The sequence below is a fragment of the Populus trichocarpa genome, chromosome 8 (assembly GCF_000002775.5).
Source record: "Populus trichocarpa isolate Nisqually-1 chromosome 8, P.trichocarpa_v4.1, whole genome shotgun sequence".
Taxonomy (NCBI): domain Eukaryota; kingdom Viridiplantae; phylum Streptophyta; class Magnoliopsida; order Malpighiales; family Salicaceae; genus Populus; species Populus trichocarpa.
This window is the reverse complement of record NC_037292.2, coordinates 1097198-1113115: the sequence shown is the minus strand read 5'-3', so window position 1 is coordinate 1113115 and position 15918 is coordinate 1097198. Positions and strand designations below refer to the sequence as shown.

At 36.1% G+C, this 15918-nt stretch overlaps 3 protein-coding genes and 1 non-coding gene across 14 annotated transcripts in view; 3 read left to right on the top strand and 1 right to left on the bottom strand.

The window, feature by feature from the left end:
- Positions 1–13052, top strand: part of LOC18109637 (protein SUPPRESSOR OF K(+) TRANSPORT GROWTH DEFECT 1) — a 26749-nt gene extending 13697 nt beyond the window's left edge. For 2 of the 7 annotated variants that reach the window (XM_052455136.1, XM_052455137.1), the window contains exons 3-10: positions 9218–9545; positions 10790–10895; positions 11288–11486; positions 11596–11664; positions 11770–11844; positions 11943–12041; positions 12214–12366; positions 12679–13052. In XM_052455136.1, coding sequence (XP_052311096.1) covers positions 9218–9545; positions 10790–10895; positions 11288–11486; positions 11596–11664; positions 11770–11844; positions 11943–12041; positions 12214–12366; positions 12679–12804 — 1155 coding nt within the window. In that variant the 3' untranslated portion in view covers positions 12805–13052. Of the gene's footprint in view, positions 1–8465; positions 8622–9054; positions 9546–10789; positions 10896–11287; positions 11487–11595; positions 11665–11769; positions 11845–11942; positions 12042–12213; positions 12367–12678 lie in introns of those variants that run through there. The other 5 variants (XM_024607889.2, XM_024607891.2, XM_052455138.1 and 2 more) reach the window with 5 other exon arrangements.
- The window catches only part of LOC112326102 (organelle RRM domain-containing protein 1, chloroplastic-like), a 25760-nt gene extending 9842 nt beyond the window's left edge, over positions 1–15918 (bottom strand). Inside the window, exons 1-9 of one of the 5 annotated variants that reach the window (XM_052455141.1) lie at positions 15343–15910; positions 15144–15241; positions 14799–15036; positions 14621–14718; positions 14476–14541; positions 14178–14258; positions 13898–13966; positions 13706–13812; positions 13309–13613 (exon numbers count right to left, since the gene is read on the bottom strand). In XM_052455141.1, coding sequence (XP_052311101.1) covers positions 13527–13613; positions 13706–13812; positions 13898–13966; positions 14178–14258; positions 14476–14541; positions 14621–14718; positions 14799–15036; positions 15144–15241; positions 15343–15656 — 1158 coding nt within the window. In that variant the 5' untranslated portion in view covers positions 15657–15910 and the 3' untranslated portion in view covers positions 13309–13526. Of the gene's footprint in view, positions 1–13308; positions 13614–13705; positions 13813–13897; positions 13967–14177; positions 14259–14475; positions 14542–14620; positions 14719–14798; positions 15037–15143; positions 15242–15342 lie in introns of those variants that run through there. The other 4 variants (XM_052455143.1, XM_052455144.1, XM_052455142.1 and 1 more) reach the window with 4 other exon arrangements.
- On the top strand, positions 1424–2848 carry LOC18101311 (lignin-forming anionic peroxidase). Its single transcript, XM_006379407.3, has 3 exons — positions 1424–1774; positions 1872–2063; positions 2160–2848. The coding sequence occupies exons 1-3, from the start codon at positions 1562–1564 to the stop codon at positions 2712–2714; spliced, it is 960 nt and encodes a 319-aa protein (XP_006379469.2). The 5' UTR covers positions 1424–1561; the 3' UTR covers positions 2715–2848.
- Positions 4978–5051, top strand: TRNAV-AAC (transfer RNA valine (anticodon AAC)). The gene has a single exon. It is a non-coding gene; the product is annotated as a tRNA-Val (tRNA).

Here is a 15918-nt window from a genome sequence, read left to right as displayed (position 1 = left end):
AGTCAGAAAGCTATTTATATCACCCAAAGCCTTTCCCCCCCCTAAATCACATCTGAAAGGAATCTCTTTGACTTCCACTCCACTAAAATCCTACGCTTTTTGCTCCTTCATTGTTGATGCATATCTTCTTTCTTTTTTTAACTGAAAAGATTATAGAAATCCATTATTTAAAATGCCACCATGCAGTCCAGAAAGGAAAACTTGGCCACTTGAAATCGATGAAATATAGAGTAATTTGGCCTGATATTACAGCTGGTACGTATTTGAAAAATATGGACTATGACCACATCCATATAGAAATTAATGCCTTTCTTTTTAATTATATAATTTAATTATGATTTAGAATCATTCCCAGCCACCACATTTGATCAATTATTTGTTTTTAGAACTGCCTTTCTTTTTTTTACTTTTAAAACCTGATCTAATGGTTGACATGGGACAAGTCTTATTAGAACACAGGTTAAGTTACGTTAATAAGGTTGATCCAATTTTTTTAAAAATAAATATCAAAACAATGTCAATTTAAAAAAAAAAATTGAAAAAAAATGAAAAAATAAAAAGAACCAACAGATTTTGACAGATTTTTCCGTGATTGATTGGATCGCTGGTTAATTTGAGTTTTTAACTAGGTCATATTATGTCAATTAAATTTTTATTTTTGTTAGAAATCATCCCGGACGAGGTGTCAAATCACTTGGATCTCGGGTAAACCTACCATAAAAGATTGAGTTTTAAAACAATGTTATTTTTTATAACAAAAAATACAATCAATTGTTTTACAAATGTAACGCTCCTGTTTGTTTTGAAAACTTATTTCGATCACATCTTTATAATTTCATAATACCAAATGACATGTAAGAGTAAAGAATTTACGCCTGCAAGGTGGTTGCAGAATAATTCTATTTAATGTCACTTTATTTTATCATCATAGATAAAATCATATTTTCTTTAAGAAAATAAAGAATTTGTCTTCTTACCACCACGAAACCAGTGAGCTCTCACAAATAAATCTTTCTGAAAATTGAATGGGTAATCATCTCTTTAGATTATCCCCATAGAATTCGTCAATGCTTGTCTTTGAATTTTCTAATTGTCTCATGATTGAAAAAGTATGTGTTGTACGTACAAAATCAACGCATATCCCTCATAAAGGACTGAATAAGACAGTTGACCAACGTACTTGAAAACAAGGATGTTTCCATGGAGCACATCGTCGTCCCATATTATATTCACCGCCAGAAAAGGCAGCGTTGGGTGCAGAAAAAAGGGATTTTTTAATAGAGAATTGAAGGATAGAATGATTCTCTAGTTGAATTGGTAAGAACAAAGAGGGGTTACCTAATGATGGCATGCAGTGATTAAAAAATCGAACGCGTTACGAGTGTGCTTCATCATCCTTCTATAAAAGGATGAGCTCCCATGCATTCTTCTTCATCTTCTATCCCTTCTCTCAATTCTATATTTGATAACAGCTTGTGTTAATCAACTGGATTAATTTGCAAAAGCTATAGATTAATTTTGTGAGAGTAAAATTAGTCTTGCACTTAGACGACTCAAAGAAATGGCAGCAAAAGCAGGAGCAGCAGCTTCTTTCATGTTCATGCTGTTCTTTCTGAACACAGCATGCCAGGCACAACTCTCCCCTGCATTTTACGACAGCTCCTGTCCTAATGCGCTTAGCGCGATCCGAACTGCTATCAGAAGTGCAATTGCGAGCGACAGGAGAATGGCTGCGTCTCTCATCCGCTTACACTTTCACGATTGCTTTGTCCAGGTACTTTTGCAACTCCTTTTGGCAGCCACATTGTTCCTCTCTGATTATGTATTATCTTGGAGCCGGTGTACTTACGAGTTATTCCTTGGTTTTGCAGGGTTGTGATGCCTCCATCTTACTGGACGAGACTACCTCTATCCAGAGTGAAAAGACTGCCCTCGGCAATCTTAACTCTGCTAGAGGTTATAATGTAATAGACAAAGCAAAAACTGAAGTTGAGAAGATCTGTCCCGGAGTAGTATCATGTGCAGATATCATTGCTGTTGCAGCGAGAGATGCGTCTGCTTATGTGAGTATATCAAAATCCATATCTTTATTGCTGTTGGTATTGCAAGCTGCAATACCAGGACTTGTTGTTTATGATTCTTATGAAAAAATGTCACAGGTGGGTGGCCCATCCTACGCGGTGAAGCTTGGAAGAAGAGATTCAACTACAGCAAGTCGAACTTTAGCCAACGCAGAGTTACCTGCCTTCTTTGAAAGCCTGGAGAGTCTTATTTCTCGCTTCCAAAAGAAAGGCCTTACTGCAAGGGACATGGTTGCCTTGTCAGGTTCACATACTCTCGGACAAGCTCAATGCTTCACTTTCCGTGAAAGGATATACAATCACAGCAATATCGATGCTGGATTCGCTAGCACCCGCAGGAGGCGCTGTCCACGTGTTGGCAGCAACTCAACCTTAGCCCCGCTCGATTTGGTCACTCCCAATTCTTTCGACAACAATTACTTCAAGAATTTGATGCAAAACAAGGGTCTCCTTCAATCAGATCAAGTGCTTTTCAATGGAGGCTCCACGGACAGCATTGTCTCTGAATACAGCAGGAACCCTGCAAGATTCAGATCTGATTTTGGATCTGCCATGATCAAAATGGGAGATATAGGTCTTCTCACTGGATCTGCCGGGCAGATAAGAAGGATTTGCAGTGCTGTCAACAACTAGTTTTTCCTTTCTTTTTTTCCTTGAAGATTTTCTCGATCAAGTGTGCAGACATAACGATGTGTTATTTGTTTTCTCAAATTGTTTCATTCATTTAGTCCCTCAAGTATAAATTAATAATCAAGAAAATTCGTTCATGGGTTGTCCTATTCGTGTTTTGTTCACTGGTCATCTTACCCCTTGATCAACCACACCCTGTGCTCCCAGTTCTTGGGCTTGATCAGCTCCTTTCCATGGACTCACTCATCGGGACTAATTTTGCCTCTATTATAGAATTGGTTACTCAAATATAATTAAATTAATAAAACGTTCAAATATGATTTAAGTTGAATAATGGAATGATTGTTTTAGAAAGACAGGTGATCTAATTTGAGAGATTTTTTTTAATTAGATTTGGTTATTTTTGCAAATATGGATGAGCTCATGGAGTTGATGAATGTGCTTAATTTATGATTTTTCAAATTATTTGGTTTAACAAGTAAACCTCTTGTTAGTTTTGACTATAAGATCTTTTTATATATTATTACATGGTTTTATCTATTTCTTGCCTTTTTAAAAAAAATTTATATATACAACTTTTTTTTCCTTGCTAGTTTGGCATTAACGTTATGGCACTAGCACCGATTAATATTAAATCCTTGACAATTATAAAAAAAAAATTACTAAATTGCTTAGAACATGCATTCCTCAACTCCAATCACACCTGCTTACAAAACCTTATCAAAAGCAAAACTCTCAATCTTACAAGATATATAGCCACCCGAACATCTCCAACTTGATTATTGGCCAAACGTAGGAAAACACCGCGAGCTGAAGTACAAACGTGGACAACACAAACAAAGCAAACATTGTGACCAACTTGCCAAAGTCACACAGTTGACATCTTCTCTCTATACTTCCCAGCTTCATCAATACCAGCATTTTGTTTTCCGATCGAAGATGCCTGGACCATAGGTGGAAAAGAAAATCTCAACAAGGAGGGGAAATTGTAACAGCATGAAGAGGCTGACAGGAATCCCAGAAAGGAAAACAATTGGCATAACAATTTGTAGCTTTCCATCCAACAGGATTATAAGAGCAGCGCAAAAGGCTACCATCATGGTTGCAATGGAGATGAAAAGTGTGGAAAGGCCAATGATTAGCTTTGTGGGCAAGGATCTGAGAAAATCTTGCTCGGCATAACGAGAAGTGAGGATTCCTAAAATCATTAATACTGAAGTTGAGGAAGCAAAGAGAGAAATTGCATCGGATATTATAGAAGTCGAGAATGTCTTGTCATGTAAAAATATTGGAAGTCCAACGTCTTGCTTGTTACGTACCCCCAGGAACAGTGAATGCCGCCGTGGACGTAATTGTGATGATCAGAGGATCAAACCTAACCTAGATTAAATGGCATGAAGATTTCATCCAAACCGTTACATTCTCAGCTTAATTATATGTTGATCTAGAACATGATATATTATTTGGGTTTAATTTATGATTGAATTTAAATATATTAAATATAGTATTTTATCAAACTCATATTATTTTAGATTTAGTTAATAACCGAAATCAAATATATTGGATCTAGCATCTTGTTAGGCCATATTATTTTGAATTTAGCTGACAGCTGAATTTAAGCATGTTGAATCTGGTATCTCACCAAGTCTATATTATCTTAGGTTATGCTGATAGTCAAACTCAAATATGTTGGGTCTGATATTTCGTCAGGTTCATGATATGTTTGAGTACAACTTACAATTAAACCTAAATATGTTTGAATTTAGTATATTGTTAAACTCGTGTTACTTTAAGTTCAACTAATCATTAAACCTAAATATTTTAAATCTGACATATATCCAGACTATCTTATTATAATTTTTTTCAAATCTTGAAAGATATACTAAAAGTAATTTCTACATATCAACAAATGCTTTTGTCTCCTTTCATCCATGAAAGAAATACAGTTAATAAAATAAAAAAAAAAACCAACACATAGGAGACAAGACTCTGGTGTTCAAACTTATGGATGGATAGATAAAAAAAAAAATAGTAATAATAATAATTCAGACTTGCTTATTATCTGAAGGATGGATAGATAAAAAATAATAATAATAATTCAGACATGCTTATTATCTGCTAACTAACAATTTTTTGCAAGTTTAATTGTAAAAGAAAACAATGACGAGTCATTCATTTCTTACCCATCATTCAAAAACGAACCTTCTGTCAGCTTAGAAATCATATATACATATATAAAACTAGTAATTTTCGATGGTGGCATCAGGGTGTCGTGGTGTAGTTGGTTATCACGTCAGTCTAACACACTGAAGGTCTCCGGTTCGAGTCCGGGCGACGCCATTGTTTTCTTTTTTTTGTCCCTTCAAGTTCAATTACGTAATCAAGCTGCTCTCGACAAGAGCAAGTAAAGAAATGAAATCAAGCAAGAAAGCTGCTAGTTTTCTTCTTCTTAATATAATTTTTTCCTCTGAATGTTCCTAATAGAGTTGACGAAGTGAGGATTCCAGAGACAAGAACTTTCATGCCAGTCATTCTCTGGCTTCTCGCACACCACATACTTCTTTGCTCCATTCTTGTCAAAGTTCCCACATGAGTAGTTGCTTGTCACACCCACACAACATGGAATAAGGAGAGTCCTGAGCTTCAAGTTTCGCGCGGTGTGTGCATTATTCAGTTTGGACATGAATGCAGTATAGAGATTCAGAGTTTCGTACGTGTATACCCTGCTCTCACTGATCATCCTTCGTATTGCTTGCTGCAATTTCTGGTTGTGGAACTTGGAGGCAATATTCCACGTCTCACTGTAATTCTGATATGAAGAGAAGGCTGTCAATATGGGCAGGCATCCAAGAGGCCACAATGTTGTTACTGCTATTCTTTTCAGGCTGGCAGAAAGCTGGTAATTCTGATAAGCGATGTTGTGAAGGCTGGTAAATCCTAACATTGATAACAAGATACTGTTTTGTTATGGTTTTTTAGAATTAACTGATTAAATAGTTAATTAATGGATCATCATATGTTGTTGATTCTGAAAAATTAGTTAAGAGACAGTGTGATATGTTGTATTGCCACAGATTACCTACCCTATCAGTCTAGCACCATGAGCACACACAGAACAACAATGTAGTTTAGGGTAGTCATTGCCTGCTAGGAACACCAGGGCAATGGAAGAGTTAAGGTCTTGTTTGGTTTAAACTTTTTCTTAAAGCAACTGTTGATAAAAAAACAATTTGGGAAGCCATATTTGTTGCATTGATGAATGAATCAAACACTCGAGTCCCTCCAAATACAAAGTTCATCCCAGATCTTAGACCAGATTTTTGTACAGTTCTTCTCCATTTGTACTGTACTGGAGATTTTATACCAAGAAATGAAGCTGCAAACCGTAGATTCCAAATATAAATCAACATTCCATGACTCATTTCACTATTCTGGGGTTGAGAAATTCACCATTGAAAATATTCGTGAGAGAGAGGAAGCATGCATCTATGTAAACTTTTAATCAAGAAATAATTATTAATCAGACTAATACCAAACCCATCAAACTAATATCGAAGACATAATCAATAAAATAACATTTAATTTGGTTCCTGCATTGCTTAGCATAAAAGGGTAAGAAAAACCAGTAAATCCTTTCTGCTCCCCTGCCTTCCATATAGTACTCGAAGACTGCCATGTGCCAGGGGAGCAAGTAACATCACAACTATTGGAATTGCCTGAAAATTAACTTTGTGTTGAAATCTCAAACCTTTGTTCCTACAATTGTGAACAAGAGTAACCTTCTCATTTTCTCTTCAATGATCTGAGAGATCAATTGATTTTTCCTTTTAGAGTCGGATTGCTGTGATGGTTTCATTGGATTTGCTCTTTTATCCAAATCTTTGAATCAAGGATTACCACTCTTAATGAATTAATGAAGGGTATATTTACATCAGAATCAAAAACACTAAAAAATCAGTTGGCTATCAGCTGAAGCTTTTACCATCCCTCAAACGAGATGGAGAAAGGGTGAGTAAAAAAAACTAGCCTTGGCCCCAACGTCTACAAAGATTTGCTAGTGTGTTTCTCACCGTGGGCACATTTTTCCCATTCGATCATAGACACTATACCATGCCGACTGAAATCAGAATAAAGAAAACTAGCCTTGGCCCAAACGTCTACAAAGATTTGCTAGTGTGTTTCTCACCATGGACACATTTTTCCCCTTCGATCTTAGACACTATACCATGCCGACTGAAATCACATCTTAGACACTACATGGTTTTTCTCTCGACTTGAAACATTGACCAAAATTAGTCGGAGATTACATCACTGGGGGAACTATATATTGAAAGAAGCGTATCACTAGTAAAATCAAGCAAAATCCACAAAATCGTTTTTTGCGTAAGGGATTCAAGCCATGAGAATAGTCATAATGTGCTGGGTAGACTAAAGACATCTTGGAGATCCACCAACAGAGCTACGGGTGATTAAGTAAATCAAGTATATTTGTTTTAGTACTTCTATTGATATTAATTTGCTCCAATGTCTCATAAATGAATTATTTGAATTTTCAAGGAAAATAAAAAGGAAAAATATAATAATTCTGATTGTTCAAACCTAATGATGGTATGAAAATAATAAATTTAAGTTATTAATGGGTAGAAAAAACTCCATTCTGTTCATGGCAAATCTTGTGTTATTACCTTGTCATGTCTTACATCCTGAACTCACACTGTACCCATGCCCATTTATTTTGTGTGAATCATGTCTTATTCATTTCAATAAATAATTTGTAAAAAAAAAATTACACGTAATTTTTAACATTTTCATCAGGCATATTGTGCTGCATTAACTAATTCAACTCAAGGCCGGATAGGCTTCATGGATGCACAGACTAATTCGTAAGGATATGCGTTATATGTTGCATAAACTAATATGTCTTGTGGCAGGATGGACATAATAGGTTGCATAAACATAAGTTATTAAACTTTGATATGGCATATGATCAAATTCACAGGTTAAATAGATTAAACAGTGTCAATTAAAATGATATCTTTTCAATTAAAAAAAATTGTTTTTATTACATTAAAGGTTAACTTGCTAGATCAAATCAAGTCAATACCAAGTTGACTTTTTTAAAAATTTAATTGGACTGGGTTTAATAATTATAGCATCAACCAATGGAACTTAAGGCTGGATACATAGCATAATGAGCTGCATACATAGTACCAACTGAGCAGTCATGGCCAGTTTAGGAAGCCCCAAATGCAAAAAGCTTCGCTGAGCCATTGCTATGGTGTCCATGATGTGATCCTTCCAATATTGCATTACCTTCTGCAATAAGTAGAAGCCAATAAATTGTATGTTTAAACAAGAGAGAGTTATTCCTAAATACTTTGAAAAAAATATATATTAAAATTATATAAGAGGAGCAGAAAAGAGCTAAAAAGAAGTGGATGAAGTGAACCTTGTTTCTGCATTTGAACAGCTAGCAGATGTGGAAGTGTGAAGGATGGGAATGTGTGTGTAGGTGTAGGTGTAGAGAACAGATTTTTTTCTTGCTCGTATCAAAGTGAAATGTTTTGAAGGAAGGGCAACAGATGCATTGGAGGAGTATTTTGAGCCAAGAGTCTCTCAGTTTTTAGCGGTCAGAATATGTCTAGAAAAGCTTAGGGGTAAAAAAAACTTCTTTCACTTTAAGGATCAAATTGTAAAAAAACATTTCATTTTGCTTACGCCAACTTTTCTAGATTTTAAAGCGACAGGACACTTTCATTTTAAGTGGTTGTTTACTTATCTGTCTAGAATTCTAACATCAAACGACACATTAAAGTGAACACAGATACTGAACAGAGACAAGACAAAAGCCAAGTGGTTGCTTCTCTTGTTACAACAATCATCTCTCTTGAACAAAACCTCAAGTTCCAGGTCTGTTAATGGGTATTTCGTTTCTTGTCTGCTCCTCTCATTGATACTTGATTACAAAGTTTGAGTCTTTTTAATGCAAACTGTATTGGGTTGGTGAAAACTTTGAAGAAAAGAATCATGTATCTCAAAACTACTGTAAAGGTTGAAACTTTGAGTGTTGGGTTTCAGTTTTGATTGAATTATAGTGTTTTTTTTCTAGGTTTGATTGTGTTCAAGTGTTGGGATCTTAGGTTATGATGAATTAGAGGAGTGTTTTATGTTTTGCTGGTATATAAAGATGTTATCTTCACATTTCATGGGATCAAATACTGGGGGTTTGTGTTCTGATGGATTATAGGAGCTATTGAGTTTGAAGTCTTGTTTTAAGCATCATTGTTTTATGGGAGTGATTGTTTTTAAGTGTTGAGGATTGTATTATATTTGGTGTTTTTAGTTTTCAGGACAAAATGTATTGCAATTTTATGGAGCATGGTATAGAGTACGCGAAACAGGCAGTCAAGGAGGATGATGCTGGAAACTATAGGAAAGCTTTCCAGCTTTATATGAATGCATTAGAGTATTTTCAAGCACAACTGAAGTATGAGAAGAATCCACAGATTGAGAAAACAATTAGGCAAAAATGTATGGGGTATCTGAGAAGGGCGGAGGAGATCCGATCTGTTCTTGATAATGGTAGGAGTATGCCAGCCTCAAATGGTGATGCATCGGTTGCTGCACGGCCCAAGACTAGTCCAAAACCAAAGGATGGAGGTAGGAAGGGCAAGGAGGATCCAGAGCTAGCGAAGCTTAAGGAAGGGCTTGATTCTGTTATCATCAGGGAGAAGCCAAATGTGAAGTGGAGTGATGTGGCAGGTCTTGAGAATGCCAAACTGGCATTGCAGGAAGCTGTTATATTGCCTGTTAAGTTCCCACAGTTTTTCACTGGTTAGTTTCTTGGACGTAAAGCTCGCAATTGTGTGTTTTGCATCCGCTGTGGTAACATTTTTTTCGGGTTAAGATTCTGATGATGTCTTAAAAACTCAGAAATATTTATGTAATAGGTTACGTTTATGTGTAGTAGATAATTAAAATATTCAGGTAAATAGCTTTCTTCTTCTTGGCTCGGGAAACACAAAATTAATGATAAAACTCTAGATATCTGCAAAAATAATTTTTAATTAGGGAATTTAAAGAACTTTTAATAATAAAATCGATGACTTTATAAAGAAAGATAAGAAATAATTAAAAAGTGCTTTAAATTCTAAAAACAAATGATGTTTGTTATTGTATTTTAGAATAATTAATTCTCTTAAATATATATAAGCTTTTAAGAAATAAAAATATTTTGAAACTTTACCTGAATGATTTAGGGAGTATTTATATTTCTGAACCTTGTTATTTTCAGAGAAGAGAATAACTAAATAAATTTTTTATTTTTTTGTGGCATTAATAGAAACAAATATTCCTTATATATCATTAATGAGATGGTAAATATGGTAGGTCTCTTAAGAGATCTTTTGAACATCTATAAATGTAGGGAGATCATTACCTCTTGTGTGAATAATTCATATAATTGTTCTAAAAATATGATTTTTTAGCCTTGGATACTCCAAACATGAGATATAATCCAACCTGGATTAAAGGGCATGACAAGTCATCCAACCCATAACACTTTCAGCTTAGATGTTCATCTAGGACTTAGTGTATTGCCTTAGGTTTAACTGACGGCCGAATCCAAGTATATGAAGTATGTCATCTCGCTAAACTCATATTACCTTGGGTTCAGCTAATAGCCGAACTCAAGTATATTGGGTTTAGCATCTCGTCAGGCTCATGTTATCTTAGGTTCAACTATGAGTTGAACTCAAGCATGTTGAGTCTAGCATATCGTCAAGCTCATGATACGTTGGGTTTAGCTGACGGCTGAATCTAAAAATATTTGGGTCTAGCATCTTGTCAGACTCATGTTACCTTGGGTTTAGCTAATGACTGATCTCAAGTATGTAGGGTCTGGCTTCTTGCCAGATTCATATTTCTTTGAGTTCAGCTGATCATTAAACCCAAGTATTTTGACTTCGATATATCGTGAGACCCAACTTTCTCAAATCTGGAAAAGATATATTAAAATTACAGATTCAATGTTAGATGATATTTGATCTCTGGATGTTGATTGTCTGTTACTCATCCAGGGAAGAGAAAACCATGGAGGGCATTTTTGTTATATGGTCCACCTGGTACAGGGAAGTCATACTTGGCAAAGGCTGTTGCAACAGAAGCTGATTCAACTTTCTTCAGGTAATATATAAACCAAGATATTACAACTGGCCATATTACTTGCAGATGAAAGTTTCTTAAAGTGTTACTCACACATTGCATCAAGTGAGTGTTTGAACATTGAATGCGTAAACAATGTCAAAGTTTCTCCTTCCTCTATTTTTTGATGATCAGGATATATAATAATGTAGTCTTTGCAAGCAACTGTCAATAAACATTATCCAAGAAATTTGTAAAATGCTTGTGCATCAGGCTGGTTCTTTAGCAAATGCTAAATTCTTACTATTATCCCTTTTTGTTTGATTTCACTGGTAAATCATAAATAAATCCTTATATCCCGGGCATAATTCTTGCCTTCCACCCACTTTTTCCGATCAAAATTGTTGACAAGTCCCAGATGATGCTTTTTGCAGTGTTTCTTCCTCAGACCTGGTTTCCAAATGGATGGGTGAAAGTGAGAAGCTAGTTTCAAATCTTTTCCAAATGGCTCGTGATAATGCACCTTCCATCATTTTCATTGACGAAATAGATTCACTTTGTGGCCAACGGGGTGAATGTAACGAGAGTGAAGCATCTCGTCGCATCAAAACAGAACTTCTTGTGCAGATGCAGGTATTTCTGTTTGCTGTATGTGGATTAGAACTTTGTCCTAAGCTTCATTCCACGTTAACTGATAAGAGCTCTGTCATAAACTTAAACTGAGGTTCTTGTCCCATTTTAGGGTATAGGGAATGATGATCAGAAGGTTCTTGTTCTTGCAGCCACAAATACTCCCTATGCACTGGATCAGGTTATAAAAACATCCGATTTTAAATCGCATTGATTATGGACAGAAATATTTATCTTTTCATCAGAATTACTTGTTAGGAAATGTTAATGCAAAATAATCATACAGGCTATCCGGCGGCGTTTTGACAAGAGAATATACATTCCTCTCCCAGATTTGAAGGCAAGGCAACACATGTTTAAGGTAGTGCTTATCAGAATCATTGTAGCCTGTTTTTTGTCATGTTGAAACATGTTTGGGTTGTTCTTGAAATTAACATCCTCTTGTATGTCTATGCGCAGGTGCATCTTGGAGATACTCCTCATGATTTAACTGAAAGAGATTTTGAAAAGTTGGCTCGAAAAACAGAAGGTTTTTCAGGTTCAGATATTTCTGTTTGTGTAAGTGTCAATTTTTACGTCAGCCTCTGCCACATCTCATCTTGATTCTTGCGACTCACTTTGAGCAGAATGTTTGAAAAGCATTAGTTTTTTACATTTTCTTCTGTGTGAAAATCGAAAATAGTCAACAGTTTCCTCTTTTTAAACTTGATCGTGACATCATCATTGATAGGTTAAAGATGTGCTCTTTGAACCTGTTCGTAAAACCCGGGATGCGGAATATTTCATTAAATCCTCTGATGGCATGTGGGTTCCTTGTGAACTACAACGAGTAGCTGTCAAGACTACACTACAAGAACTTGATGCACAAGGACTTGCTTCAAAGGTATGGTGGACTGAATAAAACACTAATGCAGAGGGTTCAACTTGGAAAATATTCCCAAAAATTAGCACAACTTCTGCTTCTGTGGTTGTGCCTAGGAGAAACACTGTTAGAATTCTACAAGAGGAGAAATATCATTTTTATTTTTGTTGTATTTACATAACGTTCAACAAGAGGAGAGACATGTTATCATGATTCATCCTCTAGAATGGCTGGCTTCGCGGGAGATTCATTTTAATTTGTGACTTCTAGCTGCATGCATCCTCTTTGGTGACAAACAATGACAAGATGCATTTGAGATCAATGACTTTGCAGGTCCTTCCACCACACATCACAAGAGCAGATTTCAACAAAGTGCTTGCACGGCAGAAGCCAACAGTGAGTAAAGCTGATCTTGAGGTGCATGAGAGATTCACAAAGGAGTTTGGAGAAGAGGGCTGATGACTTTGATGAAGTGGAAGCAGAGCTTTGATTAATTCATAAATACAAGTTATGCATAGTTTAGTTGAATTATTATCCATCTCTGGTGGCTCATGTTTAGAGACAAGTGTTCCTTTTTGCTCTCCTCGATCAGTTAGGCAATATTTTGAAAAGAAAAGAGGCTGCAAGGTGAACCAGACTGAATGACTGATCAATGCATGTAATGTTCAATGGTAAATGTATATATACAATATAAGCATTGTTTGCTATCCTCGTCCCCTGATTTTATGTCTTTTTGTTTTGTTTTGGAAATCAATATATACATACACAATCTTCAAAAACAAAACACCCCAGTTAGTTGGAAAAAAGATGAGGATGAAATTTGCCTACGAAATACTGCTAAAGGAGACAAAAACATGACTTTTGATCATGGATTTTGCATATCCCAGTAAAACTATGGAAAGGTGCTAGGGCGACAACTACTCGATGCATATCTTATTACTTTATATAATGGAACAGCAGAGATTCTTCGGCTTTGAACTATAAAAGAAATTTGGAAACATATGCAGCAAAAATCAATGTTAGATAAGAATATTGATCGATCTTTAATAACAAATTTACCATGGCAAGATGAGGAAATGACTACAGTTTTCCTGTGAACCAAGAATTCAGTGCACAAATTTCATGTGGCTGGCAATTATAATGATCCACCACCAGAAGGGCTGATGCCTCCTCCCTCTCTCTCAGGCTGTTGGTCTTGGTTGACCCCTGCTGTATCTTGGTGGGTTGCTTTTGGCAACATCAACAACAATCATCCAACCATTGATGATCTGCAATTAAGGTTGACAGAATGATGGTCAGCCTGACTGCTTGGACGGTTAAAATACAAATGAGGAGAAGCAAGGACTTGTATGACACCTACCTTGCCATTCATCTCCTTGAGGGCTGCACTTGCAGCCTCCTCTGTCGTGTACTCTACAAATGCATATCCCTTGGACCTCTTAGAAATCTTGTCCATTATTATTTTAACTGTAAGGAATATAATGCCATTATTTCAACTGTCCGGACACAACAGCAACATAGATGTCAACAAATTACAGAAGGCATGGCATACCTTCGACAAGCTCACCAAAGCCCTCAAATGCTGCGCGCAAGGTTTTCTCAGAAGTATAAAATGACAGACCTGCTCGGAACACAGATTGCCAAGCACGTGAATCAATCACAAAGCTAGCTAATCAGACAAATGTGTATCATGCAAATTTGATAGGAGGCCAATATTGAGATTTTGCGTGCAAAAACAACTTGTGCTATCTTTCAGTCAAGTATTTTAGAAGCAAAAGAAAAGAACTGGAGATCATAAGGTCATTAGAATTTGATTTGAAGATGCAACATACCAGTAATAAAAAGTTTCTTTGTTTTTACAGGAGTTATCTGACTTGCTTCTGAAGAATCTGCTGAATTGATTATGTGATCGCCTGGACAATTACGTGTTAACATTACAGAAGAACCATTTGCCATGGAATAAATTTGCAATCACATTAAACTCAAAATATTGACAATGGGTTTTTCTGAAAACTCAAATAACGGTATCATAACTCAACATCCAGCAGCAAATCCAGATGCTAGTTTCATAAAACTGACAATTGCGTATATACAACTAGCAATCTTAGTGCTAAAAAGAAAGTAACAAACCTCCATAATCCTTGTTTTCTGACTTAACATTTTTATCTGGCTGAACAGATAAAACACCAGGGACACCTAAAAACACAGAAGGGTATGTCATTAAACAGAACACGAAATGCCAAACAAAATTTCAATTCAAAGGGAACAAACTAACCAGCTAGCTCCTGTGCACATTCCTCGTCAAGTTCACAACAGAACCCAAAATTCGATTGCCATGAAACATGATATATACACATTTGAGCATCCTTCTCGCTGCAAAAGAAATCAAATTTTCACTTTCATGGTATATAACAGCAAGTAGATTGCATTCTTTCTCAAACATTAACACCTACTTTCCCATGACCTTGGTTAGTATTTGATCATGATAATCAACCATTTGTGCCTTTGTAACAACTCCAACTGCTGGCTTATCAATTTTAACCAGCCAATGTTTTGTATTCCCTGCAGGAAACAACAAATTGCTTCCAATTTGTGGATTTGATAATGTACTCAACCTGACACCTAAACTATAATCTTTTTCCGCGGAATTATAATCCGGGTCAGGCCTAACTGATATAACCCCAGGCAGCCCTACAACAGACACATCCATAACAATCAGGAAACATCTCATAATCCACAATTTTTGCGTTAGTATCATAATTCTCAATACATTGGCGCCAAAAGAGAAAGAAACTTACTGGCAAGTTCAAGGGAAGCATCTTCATCAATATCGCAACAAAACCCAAAACGAGTGTCACAAGAAGAATCATACATACACATTTGAGCATCCTTCTCACTGTTCAAAACCAATAAAGCAACAAACTTGAGGCCAAAAAAACAACAGATACCAAAATGGGTCATCGTTAAAAACGCAAACAACCCCCCCCCCCAACCGACCTGCCTATTACTCTCTCTAGAGTCTTGACGTAGTAATCAATGATTTCTGGCTTTGAATTGACACCCTTTGGGGGACTTTCCATTAGAATCATCCAGTGTTTGTTAGTTTTAGTTGAAGTTGGAGTACATGTTGATGTTGTTGTGGCTTTTGTTGATAAAGAAATGAATGAAGAAGAAGAAGATAAAGAATGGGTTTTTATGTGGTTCTTGTTCTTTATAGGGCTGTAAAGTTTGAAACTTGAAGCTTTAACCGGGAGTTTCTTGGATATGGAGGTGAGACTGGAGATGGATAATGAAGGAGAGAGTGTTTCCATGGCTGTCTCTAAGGTTTCATTACAGACCAGACCAAGCTCAGGCTATTGTTGTTTGCTGTTCAATGTTGTGATAGCAGAAGCAGAATCTATCTGCCTTTGATATTTTTTAGGCGCTTCGAATGAATGATGGTCGTTAATGACCATGTCAAACGACGAGCCTTTCTGCCTTGATGGGTGAGACTTGAGAGAAGTTGATTTGCAAAGTGACTAGTGGTTTCTCTTCGAATGGGTCATTTGTTTTAGTAATGGCTATTAAACCTGA